This window comes from Calliopsis andreniformis, chromosome 12, assembly GCF_051401765.1.
Source record: "Calliopsis andreniformis isolate RMS-2024a chromosome 12, iyCalAndr_principal, whole genome shotgun sequence".
NCBI classification, from domain to species: domain Eukaryota; kingdom Metazoa; phylum Arthropoda; class Insecta; order Hymenoptera; family Andrenidae; genus Calliopsis; species Calliopsis andreniformis.
In genome coordinates this window covers 9,618,576-9,644,975 of record NC_135073.1, presented here as the reverse complement: position 1 = coordinate 9,644,975, position 26,400 = coordinate 9,618,576, and the positions used below count along the sequence as shown (strand labels likewise).

Genomic DNA, 26,400 nt, shown 5'->3' with positions numbered 1-26,400 from the left:
TCCCCCGTACCACGCGCTCTTTAATCATCACGGGGATCAAGATTCGTCCCTGCGTCCTCGATTTTCGCGGGATTTACGTATCTCTATGGAACGAGAGTGAAAAAATGCCGATACACGTTACGGTCCGTCGTCTCGGCGCGTCATAACGAGTCAAAAGAAAGGCCCAGTGGCGCGCAGAGGTATTACACGCATTCTTAGCACAATGCCGATTTCTTTTTCTCCCCGCGAGAATCGGCGAGGAGCGACCGAGGCTTCCGGCATCGTCGAGATTGCTGGGCGAACATCGACTTTCACCGATCGATAAAAAATCGAGATCTTTTCCGCTCGAACAACGGCTTGCCGCTGCGCAGGACGATCGAACATTATATTCATAAATAGCGGGCCCCCAACGTGCTCCATTGTACTTTCTCATACGGTTATCGAAGCTGCACTCGTTCTCCAAGAGGATACGGTGCACGATTGTGGTATACTTCGAGAGGGATTCCTCAACAGGTGGAGTATTTTAGATGGCAGGATTAATAATATTGAGAATGTGTTGAAATGCGCAGTAACGTAAGATCATTTGGAAGATTATGAGAATATTCCAGTGTAATCAAGAAGATGCTCCAAGTTGATTTTTTTGTATGAAGGTATAAATACCTGCAATTCTAGATAGAATTACAGATAGACGATATATATAATCTCATTTTGTGTGGAACAGACGAATAAATAGAAATGTATAATAAAGTTTGTTTTAGAGAAAGAAAAGGATGATACTTATGTGAAATATGGACTAATAGACTCTGTATACTTGAAAATAAATGCTGAATTCCTTGAATAATAGTAAGAACTCTGTTGGAACACTTAAGATCAGCTTTAATTCTAGAAAAACTAATACTAAAAACAAACTATCAAAGAAAGTGCAAGTTATTTTATGGAACACGCTAAGTTATAGAAAAGTTTGTAAGCATTTCGTGGCCAACCTTGAGCTTCCTAGGACCGAAACGGAGTAAAAAGTTCCGTATCTTTATCTTATGTATTTCGAATCGTAATATCTGTATTTCATAACCCACGATAACGATTGCACACATCAATCGATACTTACTTCTGCAAAGGATTGAAAATGCTTCCACCGGCGACGCTCGCGTAATTCCACTCGAGAAGGAATCCTCGTTTAACTGTGCAGATATCCATAACAAGGGCCACGTCGAATCGATGACGTATCGTGCACGAAAAACTACCGAACGATACTTTTTCAACGAGCCACTCCAAAACACTACGCTGACACGTAACACTCCGAAACAGAAATTCTCCAAAATCTTCAGTTCGTCGCAATTCCCAAGCGATCGTTAACTCGATGTCGTTTAATCGTGTACATTACTCGACAGCCAACGCAGCACGGATAACGATAAATAAATGTTCTACAAATCTAGATGCTCCACTTCTGTCTGCCCGTTCCTTTCCAACTTAGATCCCCGACTGTCTCTTTCTAAGCGAATTCCGAATTGATTCGAGGATCGAAAAGACACATCGACTCTGTTCGAAATCGCAATGGAGGTTTTATCGAGAAATCTTACTTAAATCAGATCTTGATCGACACAGATTTGTGATTTCGCTCACTGGCGTGCTTTATCGAGTGCACGGGAGTGGGGAAACGAGATAGTATTGTCGTAATATTAAATTTACGAGTTGTTGTTAGATTCCAAACGGCGAACAAATGATCGACTCGCGAATGAAAGGTTCTATCCTCGTTTTCGGAGTCGCTGGCACGGCGAGGTAATCTTAAAGTCAAATGTGTGACTAGATCAGTAAATCACGAATTCGTTTACGCGGCACAAGTTCGCGTATCAACACACGGGAGGCATCGGTCGCGATCCTTTCGACCGTGCAAGATCACTTCTCCCCGATCTTAATTAATCACGAATGCACTTGGATTTAAACGCAGCGGAATGCAGCGGCACGGCGACGATACGAAAGCACTTTCACTTCTCGCGGAGCATTCTTTTCGCGGCACGATCAATTTTCGAGGCTTAATTGATCACGAGTCATTCGGAGCGTCGATCGCCTGGAACGATCCGGCGCCGACTACGGTCTACGAGCGAATATAAATATTTTCCTTTTCTCGAGTGCTCCCCGTGCTCTTTTATCTTAATCGGCCCGTAAGTGCACACGTATCGCCTTATCAGTTCACGAGAAACGACACACGCCGTGAGCGCCTTTGATTTACTCGACGAATTCAGGCCCCCGTCGCAATGGAAACATTAATCTCCCCCCTCGGGTTATATACGCGGAATTGTATTCTGCAACAGTAGCAGATTAAGGATGCTAATGGGAAGCACTTAAACCAGTTCCGTCAAGAGAATCGCCCGTCTCTTCCCTTCCTCCGGACGATTAATTGATTAATTACTCACGCACCAAAGCGCAGAACGCTGTCTCTAACTAATCACTACAAAACGTCCGCTTTCCCCTCGTCGAACCGACCGCCGAGCTTTCTTCCACCGAAAAGCTTTCAATTTCTACCGTCCACTGGCCGACCTTCATCCTTAGAACCACTTAACCTCTCGATTTCCGTGTCTGCGTTGACGAACCAGCTCCTTTTGCACGATCGAGTATCACCTCGCACAGAAAGCAGCCACAACGTTAACTACCAAATCGCAGAGGCATTCAGTCAGGTTCAGGCACCATTACAATCCCTAGTCAAACTTCACTGAACGATCCCGAGGAGGACAGTAAACGATCATCCGTAGACACGCATATTCCCCGACACGATCCACTAATCCAGGCCCCAGGGAGCAGCAGGAGAAGACACTCGGTGGATCCTCATCGAAAACGCTCGTTTGCCGATCGTTGCACCGCAAATAGACCGTAGTATCCAGCAGTAGTATCCAGTCGGTTCACCAGGGTTTAATTATCGGCGCGAGAAACTCGCAGGCTGCGTCGAGGAGCAGCAAGTGCGCTCTAAGTTGGAACCAGACGTTGGGACCGCTCGGCGACGCTCAACCGTTCTCGTGTAATCGAGGCGATACACACCGAGGCCGATGCGGTTTCACGGCAGACACACGGCAGAGAGGAAGAGAGAGACAGGGAGGGAAGGGGGTTACATCAGATCACCGAGACACGCTGCCCGTTTCCACGACGCGAGACGACGGACCGATCGAGAACGGATATCTGGTGTTGTTCGGCCTGGGCCGCGCGAACGCCGACGACGAGGAGTTGGAGGCCGACAAATGGGCGTCCGGATCCAGCTGGGCACCACGAAGACCTGGCCCGATTCGACACGAGAGACCATGGCGTGAGTGCACGAGCCGAGCCGGACCCGACGGCACGAACCGGTGCGAAGGGAACCTTCGACGTCGCAAGAGAGTGTGCGAGAGAAACCCGAACGGGGCCCAATCTCACTAGAGGGGACTTCTATAGAGCCTTTCTCTTAACTCCCAGCCGCTCGACGTGTGCGTGCAACTGGGAGAACTCTCGGCCTCTGGTGCCTCGAAATTCTCCTCGTGACTCTTGTTCGTTCAGGATGCTTCCTCCGAATGGCTGGCCATGTTGCGACTGGACTGGGTGTGAATTCGAATTGAGACATTTGTTAGGCGAGGTGTCTGTTGGATTCGTAGAATGGCGTGATTTATTGCTCCATTTGGTAGCTAGTGGATTCCTGAATTTCTTCTGAATTTGCTGTAGCCTGCATTGGGGCTACTTTTGGCGGGAAAAGATTGTGATTCAAATGTGCCTAATTGATGTGGTGCTGTTAAGAATTTTGTAGACGTTCGTCAAATTTTTCTAAGACTGCATTATCTGATTCGTGAGTCACAGAAATTTTGCATTGTATTCAGAACAGGAGAGAACAGTGTCGGCACAAAAGGAGACTATATCACATTTCTGATAACTCTGATAGCTGGCAGCTCAAGTGAATTCATCAGGCACTGTAAACGAGCTCTTATTTTCAAAACAGTTTCTGTGATATATTTATTTCAGTTACAGAACGGAAATGTTTAAATACACGAAGTGAAATTTTATGTTTCTACCTCTTATCTCTTCATCGAAATTTATTTTCAAACAGTAATTCCTGCTTCAAAATTTAACGTAATCGCGTGCGCTTAATTTTAAGTCGGCTGTATGACAGTACAGTTTTTTGCCACGCACATTCAACGTGAAATGTGATGTTGTTCCAGCAACTTTTTGCAAACTGATGCCTCGGTTGCAACGTGCGCTGCGTTAACTTGCATGAAAAGTGAAATGCGCAACACACAAGTTTAATTACACTTCGGTGATTTATTCAGGCCCTCGTAGAATTTATTGCCGACGACGTGAGCAACATTGTAGAAGCTTTTCTTATGACTCTACCCGTTTGGCAGCGACGTACTTATTTAACAAGCTCCGGCACGAATTCGTGATTTCATCGTGATTAATGCTGAGTAAACATTTTATGGGGCAATTTGAAATATTACTCACGGAATTGACCGTGGTCACGCGATTGGTTTTCGAATCAGAGTGATTTTCACGCGGGGTCATGAAAGCAAGAAGCAATATCACGCGATGTAATTACTATATATGTACTCTCCTTTAGATATCCGCTGGTAATCGCGCCGTTCCGATTCAAGTCTGTATTCTGACATCTGCGCATTTGGCTTCATCTTGCTTTTCACAAAATAGCTGGTCGTACGCTCCTTGTAAATCCCTTTTAGAGTAAATCTCTGTGCATGCTTTTGTATACATATTTATTATCATAAAATGTACGTGAGGAAACTTAGCTCATACATACAGATAATTCACAGTAGAACTATTTCAGAACTGATAAAATATGCTCCCTTTTCGAATTATGTATTCGAGTTAATCTAGTTAAACTTGTTTAAGATCCTTCCAATTGTAAGACACTTTACTTTATCAAGATATTAATTTCTTATGGCTTCAATTTCCTATTTTACGTAGACAACGACAAAGTCACGTGCCAGCTGTTCATTGAAAATCTATGTGTGTTGCCTTTACGAAGTATGTAACGGCAACGCCACGAGATTTTCCATTCACGAGGCCGAGATATGCCTTCAAGAATGGAAACGGCGGCAACGTTGTACGCGATGCCTTTAACCGACACCTAAATTGAGAGCCAGTTTAAGGCTAATTCACACTTAGGAGGCGTGAGATGAATTGTGGGATTATCATCCGCAACGCAGACATATCCTTCCTCTTCTTCATATTTCACTGGCACTTTAAGTCATCTAAGTAACACAACACTTTGCACTTCCTTTTCGACGGTCTTATTTTGCAAATGTAAATGAGGCTCCGCGTTGCAAATTAAAATAGCAGTTTTAGTGTTCATTATCATTTCTATTTGTATATTATTATACATAAAACGCTGAATTCTGTGGAAGCACACAGTTTCCAAGTGTGGACCACCTTTCATACTTTCGCACATTCATACTCACATATATTTATAGATTTTGAACTAGCCGGGGTTCACGAGACTACGAAACGCATCTGCTGCTCCAAGATTGGTCCACTGGCCACGCACAATATCCACCGCGTTCCTGTTGTAACCCGTGTGGCAACGTAGCGCTCTTCTTCCCTCCACAGAGTAGCAATGGATGTAATATCCCGCGATCCCTTTGATATTAGATATGCCTTCAATAACAAGCGGTTCTGCGTACTTGTAGATCGAGTGCCAACTATGGTATAAATTCCCCTCGTTGTAGTGGCTTGGATCGAAGATATCACCACTCCCACGTTACTCTTCTGACTAGTTCAGTATTCAGAAATCTGTTTCAAAGAAACCATTTCCTTCACCCTTGACAATACTATCGTTTACATTCCATTTTTCATGGAAACGAAAATCTTACTGAATACACAGTTACAAAACATTGAGATGATATTAACGACGATGTAGTATTAAAATACTGCGCAATTAAATTAGAGTTTCAAACAACGAAGCTTAAGCACAACCATGAATTTATGTTACCTGCATGGCAACGTAGAATGAAGTAGACTATTTCTCAAGTAGTTATACCTCCATTACTTAGCGTACTATTGTGTTCGATGACTAATAGACTTTAAAACCTTCGCGTAAGTAAATTGCAATAGTGTTCTATTGAATTATGAGTTCTGTGATCGCATAATTTTAAAGCAACGCGTGCATCGTTGCTTTCAATTAGACCGCACAAGCTTAAAGGCTTGAAGATTTTAATGGGCGTTTGTTGCATTCTTGGCCAAGACTGCGGCGATTGTGCATGAGCTTAGAAAATCACGAGTGCCTCCTTTCAATACATAGCGCCTATAACTTCATTGTTTCGCAAGTCTCGTCGTTAACGGTATCGGAGCATGTATCCAATTAGATAGTAGATGCCTATCATTATATTTAGGTAAGTTTACGTGACTGAACATTCGGTACGTCCAACGGGGGTCGGTTTTGTTTTATAACTGCATTATCAGTCGCAGATCTTATCTGGTTTCAGGCGGTTTATTTTCTTTTGCGGTACCAAAATGGCTGCCCGCCGCGGAAACCGCAAGCAGGTAATTCGAAACCATTGAACTACATTTTCTACGGTTAATCACCGACAATGCTTGACTCCTGGTAATATTGCATATGTTCACTACGATATTTTTAGCCTTGCGTAGTCGAAGTTTTATTAGTCACTCATATTTTGCGGTCGTTATTTATCATTGGTAGTTGTGAAACCAACGTTCGAAAACTGTTAATATGCAAATTAATGATTACTGAGCCATCGAAAATCCTTAGAGATTCTTTCATAAGCAATCATCTCCATTCACTTTTTAATTTATATTGAAACACCTTGTTTTGAATCTTCTTACTTCCTCAAGATATAGTTCTGTAGGGTTTGTAATTACAATTATGATTTTCGCAAAAAACATTATTGAAAATAAATATACAAAATAAATAATTAAACATAATAAATACATTTCAACTGATCACGCCTTAATTTACAATTATTAAATCTAAAAAGTCACCTCGAAACAAGTTAGTGTACTTTCCTTTTTCCTTACATTAAAAATTAAAATCTTAAATAATATTGTAATTTCTAATAGGAAAAAGTTTAGGAATTGCATTGAGCGTGTTCGGGAATTGAAACAGCCGGCATCGTGACCCGCTTACATAGTGGAGGGGATTTGAACGCTGACACGACGCCATTAACAGTACGCTCACTGTCGCGTGCATGGCAGTGTTTGTTAACCGTGAACAATTCGCTTCATGCTTTAAATATTTGAATCTTGGTGATCGCAGCCCGAGATAATCACTTAAAAAATTAACTTAAAAAATTAATTTACTTGGATAACCGTAAGTAATCTCTAGAAAAATGTCCTCAGAAAATCCCATTTCATGACATACTACGTAGAGTTGATGATAAATTAGATTATTGAACCTTAAAACATTAGCATACAAGTCAGCCAATATCAGTTCGAGGTTCCATTTGCGCAATTATGCAAAACATTTAGTCTGATCGTACTTTCGTTCGTAACTAGTTCCTAGACGAAGTTGTTGCACTTTTATACAAGATACTAGACAGACTAAGTAATATTTAAACAACGAAAGTAAAATTTTAAGCTCCAAATCTTGAACTGCAGAATTAATTGTAGATTATACAATTTGAATTTCGAATTTGTCATATAGAGAAACACATGCGCGATTCCACTTGTTAGTAACTTGGTTTATGAAATTTCAAAGTTGGTAGACCTGTTGCATGTTGACGCCCAAGCATTTAATGCACTAATAACAACAAGTGGGTGGAGTTTATTACTTATTAGAGAATTTTCCGTGTTCTTCGGTGATGTAAAAGTGACGCAAATTTTTTTCTACGTGTATTTTTATTTTAACAGAGACATGGCTGTTTTAAAGTCCTGTTGGTCACCTTTTGTCTGGACGAATAATGTCAAGACAGGATGCAAAGCTATTGCTTTTTATACAATTGTATGTATTTATGTTATAATATGCTTGTTATATTTAGTCCATCCTTTTACATTTTCTTTAACTTTTAATGTGAATCTATTTTTCCTTATCAGGCCATCAGTATAATACTTATTACATTGATTTGTTATCAATTGAATGGAGGCGACTCAAGTCAATTGTATAATCCTCTGTTCGAAGCTGATGTCAGAGGATGTAAGTTGTAACACATGTTCATAGTGATTCATATTGTCAATTCTATGTGCTACAGATAGAATTTTTTAGCTATGCAAGTTGTTGGAGGTTTCTTCATCCTTTACTTCATCCTATTAATCATATCAGCGTTATTGATGATGTATGGACTAAGAGAAGGAATAAGAGGATGGTTACTCCCCTGGCTTCTATTATGGTTTCTTGGGTGCCTTTTTCAATTAGTATTTGGACTTTGGCTCGTAGGAGGTTACTACATCTACGTAAGTAACATTAGTACTTTTAAAGACTAATATTATCATTATAACTGTTTAATGTTTCTTTCTTAGCTTGAAGCAACTTTTGCAGCAATGTGTCTTTGGTTTTGGATGTCATACAATGTAAGTATATAACAATCTGTTTGTTACACTTTTAGTAAATGAATACTTATGTCTTAATTTCATACTTTTACAGATTTACTGTTGGATGGCTGTCCTGTCCATGTACAACATATTTGAAGAATCACAGTCTCCGAACATAGAGCTTCTGTGGCCTTAAATATCTAATACAAAACTACTTATAAAATATACAGTACATTAATTGGCGCCAAAGTCAAACGCAACAGTCTTAAATTGGTTAAATGAATAAGTGACTTAAATTCAACAAAAACAATATTTTCCACCATTAGTGCAACTTGAATGTAACTTGGATATTTATTTTAACACATCTAAGGCTAATAATGCAAGAGTACCATATTTAACTGTCATTAATGTAAGAATATTTCAATGTATGGAAGGTTTATAACTTTCGCATCATACTAGAAGACTGATAATGTTCGAAGGAACTATCCGTCCAAACTTTGTAGATTTTTTACTTCTGTTAACGAAATTCAGAAAAGGAATCTCGTAGTGGTAAGTTGCTTTACACAACCCAGAAGAGATATGTTTATAATAAATTTTTGTATGAAACACAAATGTATTGTTATGAATTCTTAACATAAACAATGCTATTCTATGACACGTACTTGAAAGATTATGTTTATAAATGCTGCAGATCAAATAGGTAAGTATTATTTACATTTAGAATTAATAAATTTTACAAAATATTACAAAATTGAATGAAATTGTAAGCATTGTATCGTGATGATAAAAAATAATTAAATGTTAAACACGAAAATCAACGAATTTGGAAAAAATATGACGAACAAACCTAGAAACAGAAGAATCCATTCTTCGTTTCCAAATTTCGCGAATCGTGAAGGAAAAGTAGCCTTACGCCTTAATCTTGTTATCAAATTGATAGAACTCTTGAAAGAAATATTAGACGTGTTCTTTAAAGTAAATTCGATGTGAACATTCGATCACTTAACAAAAATTACAACACAAATAAACTAAATATAAATTATTAATTATATAAGTGGCGTATGCAATGTAATGCAATAACAACGATCAACCGGCAAATCCCAACAATTGAATGGCGGCAAAGCTCGTACCACTATGGTAACAGTGAAACATAAACGTTTCTTTGGAGACGTAGCTGCCATCTAGCGGAGTATACTTCGTTTCCACTTGCGGCAGTCAAGCAAGCGATCAAATAGATAAGGTACATTGACGAAGATCACACAAAGCCTAACATTTCTATGTTTCTAATTATTAAGAATTTCTAATTAATTTGAGTCCCTTAATAAATTATTTTCAAACATTATCTTATATATATTGACAATTCGCAGCCATTACCTCAGACAGAACTGATTCTCCGTGCCTCACCCCCAGGGGGTTGCTGCGAACAGAGACCCAGCTAGTGAAAAGCTTGACCATTGGTCAGACGTCTTTGGCTTATTAGTTTGTTTTAGACTTTAAGGTTTTTGTGAAGGAAGATGGATGAGATTCTGATTCCTCTATTTCTCTATGAGTCCTCAGGTCCCCGTGGAACACGTACTACATATTGCTAGATTTTATTACTAACATTTATTACATATTTCTTAGGTGTACTATCTAATCTGAAGCATATCTTCATTAATACAACATAGATACAACCAAATATTTCAGAGGCGATGAATTTCGGAGTAAATGTATGTATCTACCTTAGTACTTGTACGTAGAATTCCTTATTGCATTGAATTTAATAATAACAAATTAGGAATCCCAGTTAGAATAAATATTGCCACTGTGGTATAAGCTTTTTCCAAGAATATATTTTTGTAAATTTCATTATCGCTTATTATTTCAAATTATAGGGATGAATAAGGAGGAGGACACCTTGTTGTAGGGTGGTATAGTAGGAACATTTTCTCGTTTATCCATTACCAACGTCAGTGATGAAAATACGAGTTGTTTTCTACATCCATTGCTTGAAACCCGCAGAGGGCGTTTGAAAACCAGTGGATTTACAAGAAGTCGGTATTTCAGAACATAAGACACGAAACTATAAGCTGGTCTGTCTATTCTGTGTATTCCTCTGTGGCAAAGAGGATCAGAGTAAAGACTTTCACGAACGACTCGCCACTAGATGGCAGTAGCTATATTATTGTAGCGATTAAATGCAATTAACTTTAACTACAAATATAAAAAATATTTTATTTATAATAACTAAGTTCTTGATGTAACAATGCTGAATGAACGTCTTTCTGAAACAAGCAACTCCAATACTCTAACAAAACAGAAAGATACGAAGTCAGCAACAAACATATGTAATTTGAACTTTCTTCTTCACTTCTTATAAGCTCTCGATTGTTTGGTGAGAATTTTTAATAGTAATAAACATAAGAAATGTTAAATGTATAGTAAGTAACAAAAACGCGCGGTTGAACTCAAAACGACTCAGAGTCCATTCCACTTAGGAAGACAGGAACTTCATTTCTTCCGATATTAAGCGCAACTGACTGAAGAAACATGAAATACTACTTTCTACAGAATTTGACGAGAACGTTTTTTCCATAAATTCCTATAGAGACTTACCCTCAAACGTCAAATGATTATGTGATCGTTAATAACTTGTTTCAAGCAAAACGGCGCACGTGAAAGAAGTGCAAGAGGAAAGAGGAAAATTTACAGCCGTGAACTTTTTTCCTCGCAACTTTCGACTGTCGACAATGGTTTCATGAAAGATGGCAGACATAATAACGTTGCAGTCTTTATTGTCACGACGATACTTTCACTTCTCTGGCCGACCACACCTGAGGCGATCGATCGCGATCATCATAAGCATCTATAAATATTCGCGCCGTGAAACATTAACTTGTATTTACGACGATTCAATATCGACTCGAGTAACGGTGGAAAACGCTAACTGCAAATTGAAACCGCTCGTTCCGCTGTAATCGAACCTAAACGGCCTATTCCACGAGAAAACTCAATCCCGAAAATTGCCCCTGTAATTGCGCTGCAAGTAAGAAGTGCTATTCAATCATTGACGCGTTCCTGCTGTCTTCATCGTATTTTACTTTCTAATTTGTTTTAGAAAATACACGGGACTGAATAGCGACGGAAAAAGTGGTCAGGCCGCAGAACTGCGCGTTCTTTGAAAGAGACTCGTTTCACTTATTTGCACACGAAAATGTTTCGTTATTACCTTGTTTTCTACAGTATAAGTTACAACATTATTAGCACAGACGGTTCGACTATTCGCAATAATTTCCTTCCGTCCAATAATGTTTTACCGTACTTGCCTCTTAGAAAGAAACTGGCAATTGAGAAAATAACGTATGGGAACATATATTCAAATAAGAAGTAAAATAATGAAATAATTTAGAGAGAAATCAGTGGTTTGCTCAAATGAACTAGCTATAATTATTTCAAAATTACTTCTAGTCAAATGAGATATTTTATTTAACTTTTAGATACTAATACTCACTGCTTAAGCACTATGTAGTCTGTTACACTTCGAATATGCAGGCAATATTTCACACACGAATAAAGGAAACAATCTCTGGTGGAGGCAAAAATAAGGAAGACATGACTCAGTCCGCAAGACCCTTGGCTCAATCTCATACGATCTGGCCAAAACTTTCGTCCCATTATCATGCGCGCTGGCAGGGAGATAAAGGACAAAGAACCGTAACGATAACCGTCGAATCGTCGAAATCGGCACTGGATATTCCTCGACAAGAAGTTCCAGGGTTACACGCCGCGCAGGTAGCGTTCCTCGCAGCGCCGTCTTTCCTTTCCCGATAGCTCTACATGCGCAAACAGCCGCATTAAATTGTAGGCGGGCATAGAAGTGATGATAAGACTGATACCAGCGCATGAGGCGTCCATAAATGGCGTGTAAAAGTATGAATGGAACATTCTTCTTCCACCGATAAAAGCGACGAGAGAACGCTCCGCGCACCTTTATAGCCCTGTTCGAATCGCTGCACATTTCGTGGCCTACCACGGCATAGATCAACCTCCGCGATGAATTATTAAATTCTCCGATACCGTGCACCACGCACACGCCGCGAAATCAATTTTATAGGCGAAATTATATTTTAATAGATGTTCATTACATGGAAGTTTCCTGCGCTGATGCACCGTGTGTCGGACGTATAGGCAACAGCTAACGGTTAACAGCGCGATTAGATCTTTTTGCCTTGCCGACGGTATTGGGATTTCTATATTGGAATTATTTTCCAATATTCCACCGTTGTTCCACTGCGGTGAGCGTATCTGATATAATGAGGAACGGTTCAGGGAACTGTAATGGTATTAGAGGAGAAATTATATGGTACTCATAGTTGAATTTTGAACTTTAATTCGAATTAAAGGGGTCACATGTATCTAGAAGTCTGGAATAAAATTTTGTATCGCTTCTTTTTATAAATACATGATAAATTTAATTTAAAGAGGGGCCGAATTAATTTCTGCACCTAATAAATTTCATAAAAATCATGTACATCACAATTTTTTTGGGATCAGTTCTATATTCTAAATTCTAAAATGTGACTTTAGTTCTACTGCAATCTAATTGAAACTTGATGTGATTACATTATGTCGTACTTAATGTTCACTTACCCTTGTTAAAATGGGATCCAGTGGAGATAAAGAAGCACACATGCATACTCGTAATGTTACAAAAGTCGTTATAAGACTGCTGGCGCATGAGACTTCGAAGCAACCAGCCATTCGCGCGAATGGAATGACGCGAATTCTAACGATGACACTCTGCTCGTTTCGTAAGGCCGCTGCCCGCTGATTCCAGGTGTCAGATAAGCTTTCAGGGCTTAAACTTTCGCTGTCCGCTGGTTACAACACATGTAACGAGACGCGACAGAGTTAATTATTGTTTCAGTTATTGCGGGAACGACACGACACTCGAGCCTGGTCCGATGATGTTCTAAAAATCTGAAACACGCTTATGGTAATGCACTTAACGTGTCGGCGCTTTTGCAAAAATCTCGTACAGAGTAACTGAAAAGAAAGAGCCACGATGAATGAACAGAATTTGAGAAGCTACGCTCTATTCTGCAAGTTAAAGTAACGTTGTAACATAGAATCGAATGTTGGTTCGATTGATCGATGAAACCATGTAACTATTTTATCAGCTGAGGGTTCTTATAGTTAGAATATTTTTCTTTAATTAAGTTTAACTATAGAGTTTGAGTACTGCTCTCCCATACTTGGTTTATTTTTACGTACTTTATTTTTATTTCCTTCAATTTATTTTTCAGTATTGTTACTCTAAAGGTATCTATTATTATACTTGTAGTTAAATCTGGAGTATACTATGTGATTCTTTTCACAAGGAAACTTTTCTCTCAAGGAAACTCAACAAAACAACTAACGAAGATTATTTTAAGAAAAGAAAGTAGACGTCACGTTTTACATTTTCATATAAACTATTTAACAAGCTAGGAAACTTTCCAGTTTCTAAAACCAGTCTTCCGACTTTCCTTCCACGATCATCAGAATTAATAAAGTACCCAATCTACGTCAAAGTGTCATTTTCATGCAACTTCGTCTGCTTACATGTACGTCCAAACATATTCATAACATTTTGCATACATATTAATGAACACGTATCACAGAAAACAAATAATAATAATCGAAACGAATTCGCCGTGTGATCAATGGAATTTTTCGAGCGATAAGCGCTTAACTGTGACGGCGACTGCAAAGCGCGCGACGCCTGCAACGACGCGTTTCTCGCTTTATGTACGCGCGACATAAACTCAATGTGACTGGCTCCTTCCATCTACGCGCGACTGGTCGTGATCTTTTATGAAAGCATAATGCTCGCCCAGCAGATCCTCCTCGGGATACTTCACAGTCATTACGAGCGATTCCGCTCCTTTTACCTCGCTCTGTGTCCCGCCACGGACCTTCCCCTCGCGCCCTCACCCCCTCAACCCCCCCAGCTGTCCCTTCTTTTTCTTCATTATTCGCGTTTCGCACGGCGGAATCGTAAATCGCGAAACCGGCTTAACGAGCGGTGGACAACGAGTCGTGAAATGGTCGAGAAGGGAGACCTCGAGGCATGGCCAAACGCGCCGATCACCGATCGGTCGCGGCGATTATAATTGCCCGAGACGAGGGTGAAATCCTTCGAGCACCTACTTGCGCTCGGCCGTTAGGGATTTCAGACGAGATCTCTGCCATTCCGTGACGAACACCTTTGAACTCTTGCACTTTCGAAATTCTCTGACGTTCTGTTCCCTCTAAACTCGAGGTAGGACCTCGATACTTGGAGCCTCGAACGTGAATTTTGTCGTGAGAATGAGTATACTGTCCAACTATAGAAAAGCAGGATCCACTGAAAATATGATACTGCTATTTCGCACTGAAGCAAGGGGCAAGATGTTCAAAATTATTCAAAGTTGCAGAAAACTTATTTTTACGTTTTTCTGTAGTTACTGTCTTTCTTCATAGTTGGACAGTATAGAGTACTTGTTCCTGGTTTTGTGCCTTTAGGTTAATATCGTTTATATTTGATAGGTACGTAAATTGAGGAATAACATTTTTTAAATTCACTTGTTAACATGTGAGATTAAAAAAGAAATATTACAATTTTAATAAAAGTTCTTTTTTATAAATAATCCTAATTCGATGGTACAGAAGTGGGAACAAATACCCTAGATAAGTTCTATTAAATCAAGTACCCCAATATATATTCCTTCCTAATGTAATGGCGAATAAGCGTAATAGCGAATTCTATTATCTTGAACTTGAAGTCTTAAAATGAACTCGGCTGTGTGTAGGTGTTACCTCTTTACTTTTTACTTTCACCCCTCTTGTACATACGTTGAACACTCTCAATAGTACCTAAGATATTGACCCAGTAGTCGATAACCTAGTAAGATCACTTCAGTATATAATAATTTTAAAGTACTTATTTGTTTATTTATTGCACTATATAATGAAATATCTAAACCTATCATATGATCAATTTAAGAAAGTTCAAGTAACACTACCTTATTACTTACTGAAGTGATCGACTACTGATCGAGTACCAAGCCACCTACCTTATATGACAGATAATAAAACAGATAACTCTGCTTCTAAAAATATTCAGCCTCTAATTTCGAAGTGAAAACCTCTGCTTCCATCTTGACAAATTCACTTCACTCGAAGTACCCAACGCCACCCTCGCACCAGGCCGCGTCTCAGCTAACAGCCGCCGAGTACCCACGCCGTCGACTCTCAGAGCTGTCCCATATTTCCCTAAGCCGTGCCATCGACGAATGTCCAACGTGTCGCCATAGGTGAAGAAAAAATGAAGGGCTTCTCTCTCTGTTCCCCGCGAGGAACACGGTGTTCGCGCTATTCCCCGCTTTCTACCATGACACTCGGCAGAGAGACCCTGGGACCAGCGTCTCCTTCGATGCAGCGGTGATTTACGACGCGTCACAGGAGAGGTCGTCAGTCAAATTGTTTCACATTGATTTTGAGGTCGAGAGGCTTGTACCGTAGCACCGTTTCGCTGCCCACACGCGACGCGTTCTCCGCAAAACCATTGTGGTTTCCAGGCGCTTATTTATGCGCGACCCGGCGTTTCCGCCCCTTCCGCTCTTTCGGGCCGTTGACTCGGTTCACTTGGCCGTCGCACGACAGCTCTGTCGTCGGCTCGGTGTCCCCGTCTTCTGCCACGTATTGTCAGCCTCCTTTTGTCCTCTTCCTCTTTTCCAGCCTCGCCGAGAGGCGAGCGCCGTCGCTGCCATCATCACGCATCTACGCGAAGAGAATTCCTATTTTTAGGATGTTCTTCCAGAGGGATTTTCCTCTTTGAAGCCTCGTCATACGGCGACGACCACGATGCCGCGGAGTTAAATATGGTTCCCGACGTGCAACGTTGCTGCATGTACGAGCAGCTTCGTCTCCTTCCACGGGGGGTGGCTTTTGCGACTGGACAATGATATTTTTGTTGATTCTCAGACGCCCAGGGCTTTGAAGGCTTCGCGGGATATTTGCGAGCGGAAAAAGGACCAGCGAAAAACGGCGACATGTGAGCCTTGACGAATGTAATGGACTGTCTTGTGGTTGGAGCACTTTGTCACCAAGGGAACGTATCTGGGTCAACTTGGGGTCTTTGAGGTTTGCCTGGTGCAGTTTTGCGCTTTTGATGTTAATGCGAACTTCCGTTAACAGAGATTCAGTATTCCCACTCTGTTTCATTTAGAGACTAATTTTATGCAATCTCGTAACAATAAGAGCAGAATGAAAGATCCAATAAAATTTGACCTGTTATTTAACAGTAGTCTACTGAAAATAATCAAATTAGTCACTTAGGAAGGAGCTAAATTTAACACTCCAAATTTGACACTCATCTTAAGCAAATTAATCAAGGTCCCACCATTATTCAAAAGTTGAAACTTCTACGTAGACTATAATTTACTCTCGATGCTACATTTAACTGTACTTCTATCTGCTTTCCTTTTGCACGTTTTGTAATGCAGTAAATGTTGCAAGGGAATCGGTCAACAACGAAAGGCACTGCAATTCGCAACAATTGCATGGTCCCAGATATTTTTTATAGATCGAATTTTATATCGTGACTGACCAGCTGAAAGCCACGCTACGAAGTTCAATATTTATCGTTCGATCTCCTACCGAAAAAATAACACTTCACGAAATGTCGGGCCGATTTCATCTTTACAACGGCATAGCTGCGGGAAAAGGTCAGGTACTTTTTAAGAAAGCACTCCAGCTGTAATCCGCCGTGCATCCATTTTTCCTTTCGTCCACACGACAATAGCCGCTCGAAAGGGTAACGTTAGATAAATATTTCCGAAGGATGAGCCTTCGACATCGAATCTCGTGTATTCATTCAACCATCCCAGGAGACGTATAATATCCATGTAATAATAATCCATATTTACTAAAGCTGGATCAATATAACAGTTCAACCAATTCCACTTCTCGGTATTTGAAATTCAATATTCTTCAGAATTAACAAGAAATGCTGGAAATTTAGTTACTTAAGAAGTAAAAGAATCTAAAAGAACCTGAAAAATAAATAACAAAAGAATTTCTTTTCCTACGTGTTTTTACCATCGAATATCTAATAATTTAGAGTATGATTGACCTACTGGATAAGATTTATAATGTTCTCATTAGTTGAAAAGGAGTAGAGAGGAAGAAGAAAAAGGAATGGGGTTAGAGTTGATGGAGCTCGACCAGCGAAGCTGGAAAAAGGTTTCTCGAAGAATCAGCAGAGATTTTTGCGAGAATCGCACACAAGGCGCGTATGCAAAAGAGGCTGGTACGGCCTCATAACGTATGTATCTCGCTTTCTATCGGAACCCCCTGGAACCATATTAGTGCATCCTGTATTGCGCAAACTACAGTGGGCTGCTTGCACTCCAGCTCCATATTAGTCGGTCGGCTGCATCCGCGTCCATTTATTAATTGGAACATTTCTGCGTAATATTATACTATTATATCGAATCAGTCTTCGTAATATGCCTTATGTAATAAAGAAATTATATTCCTTTGAACTTTCTAATAATCATTTCTTAGAATCTGTTGAAGGCGAGCGGGAAATGAGAATGATTTTGATCGTGTAATTGTCAGTAACAGATAATAGTGATTTCGTGGTAGATTGGTTGTACAATCACGAGGTAATAAATAATATAAAACATTTATGTAGCAAATGCTCAAGAATAACAAGAGATTTTAAATTTGTTGATCGATAGTGGAACTGTTGTGAGATGAAATGGAAGTTATATAACGTTACCTAATTATATGTTATTTTAACAATAAGTGGTATACGACTTAGTACAAATGTAAGGAGTAATTTAAACTAATTGTTGTATTATATAACATGACCATGAAACGTAGTGTTGGTGAATAATAATTATCGTAACTCATCCTTGAAAGTATACTATGTCACGTCCTGAAGATCAGATGTCGACAAAATTAAATTGTCATTGGAAAACTCGACTGGTGTAACACAGAAGTTAAGAATGCCAATGAATTCTCATGGCTGTGATAAAACATGACAAAATATGAAACCACGTAGGTACACAGTTCATTTTTACATAATCGTAGTACCCAATTAATTTTGGTGTACTTTGACAAACACTGTCCATATCATTATTATTAATATCACATACCTATATCTTAATTCTCTTCCGTCTTTTACTTTTCCTAGATTCAGTTGACTTATATGAATTGCTAATCCATAATTTAGGGGAATTGTTAGTATGCAAAAAAGTACGATATGCATACAATGTTCAAAATCATAAAACATTCAGAAAATGACTCATAATATTTCAAGAGTAAAATAAATCTTAAATTATATCCCACTTATCTAGCTTTGTTAATAAAAATAGGAATCTACACAAACGTCCACAGTCCATAACTCACCAAAGATAAACATTACAATAATAGTTACACATCGACGATTCCCAAAACCCAACTGCAACCTCCACCTAGGCTTTCTCTTAGTTACTAATCACCAAAACAGCGCATCACACCAGTCAAAGGTCAACGCGTCAACAGTCTCCCAGAACGAAAGCTCGACGGCGATAAACGCAGGATGCAAAAAGCGCAGAGGGAAAAAGTAAGGCGAAAAAGGGAAACGAAAAGCGAGGGAACAATTGGCCCCAATTGAAGCGGCTAGTTAGACGCAATTATCGCGGACGGTGCGCGACTCCCTCGCGTTACTTGATAGCGTAATTAGCGTCGTCTAGCCGGTCGGCGTGTGAAACACGCGCCGGTAAACACGGCCGATCGTATTAATCGTTAACTATCTTGTAGCTGCGCAGCCACGGCTCGCGCCGCTTTAAGCCGCCCGTAAGGCCGTATAATAGTGACAGTCGTAAAGTTAAAGCCGCGTCCAATTAATTCCCTCGGCACGGCTGGCGTCTCGCGAAACGGTCGCCTCGTTGGTTATCACCTCGTCCAATGGAAATCCATGGAAATTCGATTGGAGGTGTGTCGGTGACGTCGGGCTTGAAAGTTTGACGGCTGACGCGTGAACTGATCCAATCGCTGACTTCCCAAGTAGAAAAATCGACACTTGAGGAGACACGACGCTTCACACTTGGGGCGCGCTCTGAGGATCTGTGGATCTAAGTTTTTTACAATGGCGCTGAAGTTTGTGGATTGGGGGATTATTAGAAAGTTATTTTACGTTATAGAAAAACTAGTAGGTATTTATATTGAAGGAGAATTGGTTCACGAAGTCACTTTGATTTTATGTTGAAGCTAGTTTTGAAGTTTCTCAGTAGAGTGTACGACAGGTTTAGGATTTGATTAATACTTTAAGTACTATGTTAAAAATTACTGTCAGGTAATTTGTATTGAATTAATAAAAAGCTTCCTCTCAAAGTAAACTGTAATAAAATATCATGCTTATCTATTAATAAGTGTTACTTGACACAGCTCCAGAGATGAGTTCCCACGATTGATCTAAAAGAACCTTCCCTGAATTTTACATTAAGTTGTGATGAATGAAGTAAAGGATATATCGCAGTGGGGCGAATAAAGCAAAGGATGTTAGGATATTCCTCGAACATTGTGGCTGCTAGTCGTATCAAAAGGCGCGCGGCTCTCTATTAATCCCCCTGACCCAAAATTCCTATTATTATTAAAATTATAGCGTGCCAAAGGTTGTCACGGCACGTTAGGGCTACTATGTTTGCGTATGGTATGCCATTACATGGAGGGTGAGCGCGAATTAAGAATTGTTTCCCTTTATCGTGTGTGGTCCTGGGCGCATCAACGTGGATAATAATACGAACCATCAGAATGCATATTTCTTTGAAGCGATTTCTCTCGGTTCAGGTTGATGTTCTCTATTTATACCATTCGCTGCAATTGTTTTACCTTGTACGCTTCGAATCGAAGGTAAACGATTGCCTTGGTCCTCAATCTCTACAGCTGGCTATGAACGTTCCAGCGCAATAACTAAATTTTATCTGAAATAAAAAGAACACAAGATTGGACAATAAAGTTAATAAAATTATACGTTGGTAAAATACATTGGGATGTCAGTAGAATGATTTCTAGTTGTGTACTGAAATGAAAATATAATGTGTATTATATAGTAAAATAGAATAAGTTAGTATTTTCAGGGAAATTAAGATAGTTCTACGAGAAGCGCTACTTTATTGAAATTTATTTGCACTAACTTATAGTTTTTAGTGTAACTATTGTAGCATTCCACTACACATGTTTTTACAAGTGTAATGCTACCCCCAAATAACGCTAAAGTCATGCTGTTTTATAATTCAATTACTCTCTTCGACAACTCGAAATTCCCCAAGACATTGATAGTCCAAGTACTTCACCTCAATACCCACTGAACTACTCCATTCCTCATCTTCACACATGAAATAGCCCTCAATATCACGGACTCAAAGGAATCGTTCGAATCGAATTAGTAATTCAACTCGAGTATCCTTATACGTACGTAGAAGGGTCTCGTAAAAATCTTGGATGCCTAACACGGTTAGATTGTCCACGACAACCAGGGATTGCCCGTATGCAAAGGATACCGGCGCAGCTAGGCCAGATTATAGAGTTCACGTGTCGTATTATCATAGACAGTGCAATGTCACGAGCTCCTCGTCTCGTGTTTGCACGTTAAAGGCGACTGTAACGGTCTGATATAATACAGTGATCCATATATTGCGGGATCGATGCAAACACCGTGGCTGGCACACGTATCCCGTATGCACGCCGAGGAAACGAAATGTGGATGCAAGAGCATGAACGTCCCCACTCGATACTAATCCTGATCGTGCCTATTCGACCCACCATTGATCCGTTCCCTTCTTAATAATCCGATTTCCCTTGCCATCATTCAGCGCTCCTTTTCGTTATGTCGTGAGATTTGTCGCTGGCTAGATGCTGTATATGAAAGGACGTCATAATTGATGTTACGAAGCAGGAAAGAGGTAAAAGTGTACTATTTTCTTGATATTGTGACTATAGAGAATTAATGTGTACCTGCTTCTATTTTAGATTATTGTTATAATTAGACTACGATTCTTTAAGTATCTATAGAAAATTAAAATGTGTAGAAAATACAGTTTACAAATTATGCAAAGTAAAGTACACATCATATAGAATATTTAGAAGATTAAGCAAATCTCTACCTAGGTATTATTCTTTTAGTACTATTAGGCATAAATTTGCATACACGTCTACAGTCTAATTATAATTATTTTACTGTACACTTGGGATTTTAGCAACGTGTAACTCCATAATAAGTAGTCGTTCACAGAAACTACTCACTTAAAAGGTTCTAAGCAACAGATTATTTCAAATCAAATATACCAGTGAGAGCAGAGCCTCCCAATTCCTATCCCTAACGCAATTTGCACAATTGACACCAAACATTGTTTACCTTACATTTCTCAGGCGAAGTTTGCGCAATCCAGCGACTCGTTTAGCGTCCATTACGACGTCGCGTACCCTCTTCCCAAAAATCGCTGTCCCGTAATTTTTCAAACGAATTCGTAGAAGTCTAGCACGCTCTAACAAATGTCCCAAAGTCAGGCTAATCGTGACACTTCTCCTTTATCCCCCGAGACATATTCGCCCGCAAGATTAACCCAATTCCATCTTCCCACGAGTTGCGAGCAGTTGCCCCGTTCATGTGTTACGACGTCGAAAACGCTCGAGGGGAGTAGGATCAGAAGCAACGAGCATGTTGCACGTGATACTCGCGTTACCTTCTCGTCCTTGTTTTGTCTTTCACCCGGGAATAACAATCAGGTATCTTTCCTAGCCGCGTGGAATCGTCCGTGGCGTTCATTAGACTCGTTTTCCCCGAGACCTGGTGATATTTATGATCCAAGATAAAGCAATTTAGATGCCCATTTCTTCACACTTTATACCAATGGATAGCGGAATCGTGATTGGTGTTTTGGTGTTCCACTTCGGCCCAGCGCAAGTGAGTTCTAATTGACTTCTTACACGCTTAGGAATTCCTGCAGAAAATGCTGGTGAAACTGAGTAATCTCGAGATTACTTCCAGGTGAAAATTGAAAAATTAATAGGTAAAACTATTATCGTTCTGCAATCGTCTGTGATATAGGTAATGAAAATATTGTATATACATTAAAGTAATGTACAAAATTTATGAGAACAATTTATGGTATCATATTATATCTCTATTGATGCTTCTTGGAAATAAATTTGATGCAATATTGTCAGGGTTTTGAAGTGCTTCCAAGCTTAATCATTAAAGAGCTCAATGCTTGAATTATGTAATTTACGTAAGTAACTGCATTTTGTAAAACCGTTAATATGATATAAAATTGTCATGTGCAATAAACACTTTCTGTCGCAACTTGCAACAAAGTTCTGTTATTACTGTACCCCCTGCTCCGCAGAATTTATCACCTGCAATTACTGCGAGAAGAAAAACAACTGGGGAATGAGAAAAGGCAAATTGCTGGTCGTAAAAGAGATCTGTGAAAATATGCAAGCCATTGCAAGCAATTATACGTACATTTAAAATGTATACGATCACAAAAAGTTGAAAGGACTTGGCGCAGTCAGAGGTGGGCGAAAGTAAAAATATGAATTGAAATCGAGTCGATTGCATGAAAATATAACGATGTAGAGAAAGTCGTCTTCGAGCGAGAATTTAAATCTCTGAGCAGCACGCATGTGCAGCATCATTGGCGTGCACAGGGCAAATCAATGCTTTCGGAAACTGAATGCACAGCAGGTTCGCTATGTACACACTTGTATGAGAACACTTCCTATTCTCCTTTTCCCACGCTTATTCATCAACTCTGAGATTGGAAAAAAGTAGAATTTGGCTGTCCTACTTGTCCTCTATTTTTTGTAATCAATAAATAACATGAGTACTTAAGATAATATTATACATTTTTCAAGATCAATCTTTATGTATTCCTAATACTATTCTTTATCGATTTAAAAAATAGGAATTTTTCACGCACTTAATGAATGTAATATGAAAAATTCCATTAGAAAAATTATTTATAATAGTACACATATAGACAATTCAGAAGTTTGTAATTCATTAATCTGTGTAATATTTTTCGTACTAAATATTTCAAATTTAATTAGTAGAAATACTGTGACCCTATTGGTTAAGTGAAATATTGGATGACTCTTGCTAGGGCAAAACCACTCTGGCTAGCAGTGGATCGAGATTTAAACGCGAATTGTTGCCTAGGGCCTAGTTGGTTCTAAAGTGCATCGAATTTCAAATTTCTCGCGTGTACCGTCAGTGCCAGAGACAGGTCAGATCGATACGTGTCGAATAGGATCGAATATGTTAACTAGGAACGATCTACACGTATGCTAAGCGAAACGTATAAGGTTGGAACGATTGGCCAGGGATCTTGATCTTGATCATTCCCGACGCTCCGAAGCGCCCGGTGCAAACTCGACGAAACACGGCCCGAATCCATCGACATCTTTCTCTCTGGCCTCGTGGTGAGAGACGTTCAGGTGTTGGCAAACTCTTGGGAATCTATTTGCAAGTGAGAACGAACAACGTGTTCGCGTGAACAAAGAGAACCCGTCCCTGTTCCCGTTCGAGATAGGTGTTTGAAAATTCCTCGTCGACAAGTCGAACACGGAGACGTTTCGAAAGAAAACCGAGGGAGATCGTTCCTTCGCACGTAGATGCTTTTAATTAACATAGTTTCCGTTCGAGAAACCATGGTTAACCTTTGTAATTCGAGAGTCACTGGGGTGTTTCAAGATTACTAATTTTCATCAATATGTGTCTTCTATATTCTTATATTTATAAATATGTATCTATAATTACTAAGGATCTGACGCAAGTTCTTATTAATTCTATAAAAATTTCAAGTACTTTTATTTCCCATCTCTGGAGCATGAGGTAGGTGTTGGAGTTTGAGTCTCTTAGAACTCCTATGGAATTGTACCTAATGCTTCCTTGTTCCCACTTCCTTACAATCTGTTCTGAGCTTCTACTCTTTAATCACTACTTGGTTATTAGTTCTTTTCTTTAGTAGCTACTAATAAATATACTCATTTAAAATTTACTTGTTGGGATCAACATTATGAATACTATACTTTTAAATAAAAATTCTTTCAATATGTTTCCCCTTATCACCAGTTTACCAACTATTGTGTACTACTTCAGTATGAGCACTTCTCTGTTTAAACGCTTGTCGTATCAATTTCTCTTCTAACTTCTACATATTAATACGAATAACCTTCATAAACCGATTCTAACTCACTCACCGTATTGAATACAGATAACTTAATACACTTAAGCAAAAAATATAGTATCTTTAGTTACACCGGAAACCTTGACAGTGACGCAGATTTTCTTCGCGAGCAATGCGTGAACGTAATCGATAACGCAGCTCTTTACTTAACTACGCGTGTCGCGATTATCAGCGATCGCGTCACATTTATCAGCGCGTTACGATCGATCGCGATCCGTGAACGGTGGGCGGGTAGATTCTAATTTCCAATCGGATTAATCCAGCATGGGATATTTTCTTTCGCGATGAGCAACGACAGCTTTATTGACATCCGTGTCAGCGTTGCTCACCTCGCAGTACACCGCGTTCCTGATCATCGTCGTGAGTGTAATTACTCGCGTAGTTGAGCTCGTGACGAGTCGTGAACAACTCTCGAGCAATCATTGAAGAATTTAGTAATTTTTCCCTTCTACTAAATTACGTTAACTGGTAGGATTCGAATAGGTACTATAAAATCAATTCAACAAATTCATCAAAACGAGTTACGTTTAAAAGGAAATCTCTAAAAAATTAAGTAAGTGTGGCCAGTGTCCAATAACCACTTAAGCTCCCCCTGAAATCAGTAATATAGACATTAATAATAATATTTAAAACTCCAGCCAAAATTAAAAAGTTTGTTGAGACAGAAAGTAAAAATTACACTCGATTCAAATACGTCGACAAGAACGTATATATCTCCTAGGATTAAGAATTGTGTCACAGTAAAAGAAAAAAAAAACAAATTCATACTAACGAACCCAAGCAAGACAACAATCCTCATAAAACACCTTAAGATCATCACACTAAAAAATATCCTACATCACTATTCATCGTCCCACGCCAGAAACCTGACTCCCAAGTAGGAGGCAGGCATAGTTCAATCCTACAGAACCAAATGGACCCACTGAAAGCAACATTATGTCCAGAATCCGAGGCGCGACGTCAGCCATCCAACAGCTCCCCGAAGCCGTAATCACGTAACACTAATAATATAATCGTCACCCGTCCCAGTGAAACGGGGAAAGGAGGAACCTGTTCAACGAACTCATTAAGCGGCCTCGTCCAACTTTCGTTCATTCTCCTCGTTGACAATCGGCCGAGCGTAACACGGCGGTCTCTTCGAAAGTGGATCGCGTGAGCGCAGGTGGCGGTACAGAGAGAACGGCCCCTACCTGTCGTACGTGCGCATCCCGAAAGCAATTACGGGCGAATGAGTAAATTTCGAGCGCGATCGTATCTCACTCTTCGCTTAGCCTGCACCTTTTTCGACCTCTTCCTTTTCTGTACCTCGCGGCTGCGCCTCCGCTGTTGGTTTCTCCCTCGCCGCGTCCTGTTGCACCGCGATTCACTTCAACGTCCACCGTCCTCTTTCTTTCTCGCCTCTTCTTTTCCTCCTTCGCCCCTCCCCTCGCTCCAGCCTTCCCTCCGCGTTGGTCCTTTTTCACGGGAATTCTGGTTCGGGCGGTCGTAGGAAGTATTGCGACTGGGTGGTCCTCCCGGTGGCTGCATTGAGACGTCAGCACCGAAGTAGCCTCGCCGAAACCCTTCATCCTGGTGTGCGTGATCCTCGAATCCGTGCCGGCAGGCTATCCTGCTCAAAGGAGCACCGTCCGTTTCGCGTATAAACGCCGAGGATCGTGTTCATGGAAGGGCATTATATTCCTTGCGGGTTCGTGCGCCGTTTCGGGGGTTACCGATCCCTCTTGTTGACTCC

The 26,400-nt window shown here is 40.1% G+C and overlaps 1 protein-coding gene across 3 annotated transcripts; it reads left to right on the top strand.

The window, feature by feature from the left end:
* The first annotated feature begins 4,444 nt into the window (after nt 1-4,444).
* On the top strand, nt 4,445-9,238 carry Pasi1 (septate junction component pasiflora 1). Of its 3 annotated transcripts, none has more exons than XM_076388855.1 (6): nt 4,445-4,517; nt 7,807-7,897; nt 7,990-8,089; nt 8,159-8,346; nt 8,413-8,463; nt 8,537-9,238. In XM_076388855.1, the coding sequence occupies exons 2-6, from the start codon at nt 7,811-7,813 to the stop codon at nt 8,618-8,620; spliced, it is 510 nt and encodes a 169-aa protein (XP_076244970.1). In that variant the 5' UTR covers nt 4,445-4,517; nt 7,807-7,810; the 3' UTR covers nt 8,621-9,238. The 3 variants fall into 3 exon arrangements, with proteins under 3 accessions (XP_076244970.1, XP_076244968.1, XP_076244969.1); XM_076388853.1 differs by lacking the exon at nt 4,445-4,517 and adding an exon at nt 7,130-7,267; XM_076388854.1 differs by lacking the exon at nt 4,445-4,517 and adding an exon at nt 7,673-7,709.
* The last annotated feature ends 17,162 nt before the right edge of the window (nt 9,239-26,400 follow it).

Excerpts from the sequence above, each read along its gene's own strand:
- Pasi1 (XM_076388855.1), top strand. The coding sequence starts at position 7,811 with ATGGCTGTTTTAAAGTCCTGTTGGTCACCTTTTGTCTGGACGAATAAT. Across the intron at positions 7,898-7,989 it reads CTATTGCTTTTTATACAATT|GCCATCAGTATAATACTTAT; the intron begins GTATGTATTTAT and ends TTTCCTTATCAG. Across the intron at positions 8,464-8,536 it reads GGTTTTGGATGTCATACAAT|ATTTACTGTTGGATGGCTGT; the intron begins GTAAGTATATAA and ends ATACTTTTACAG.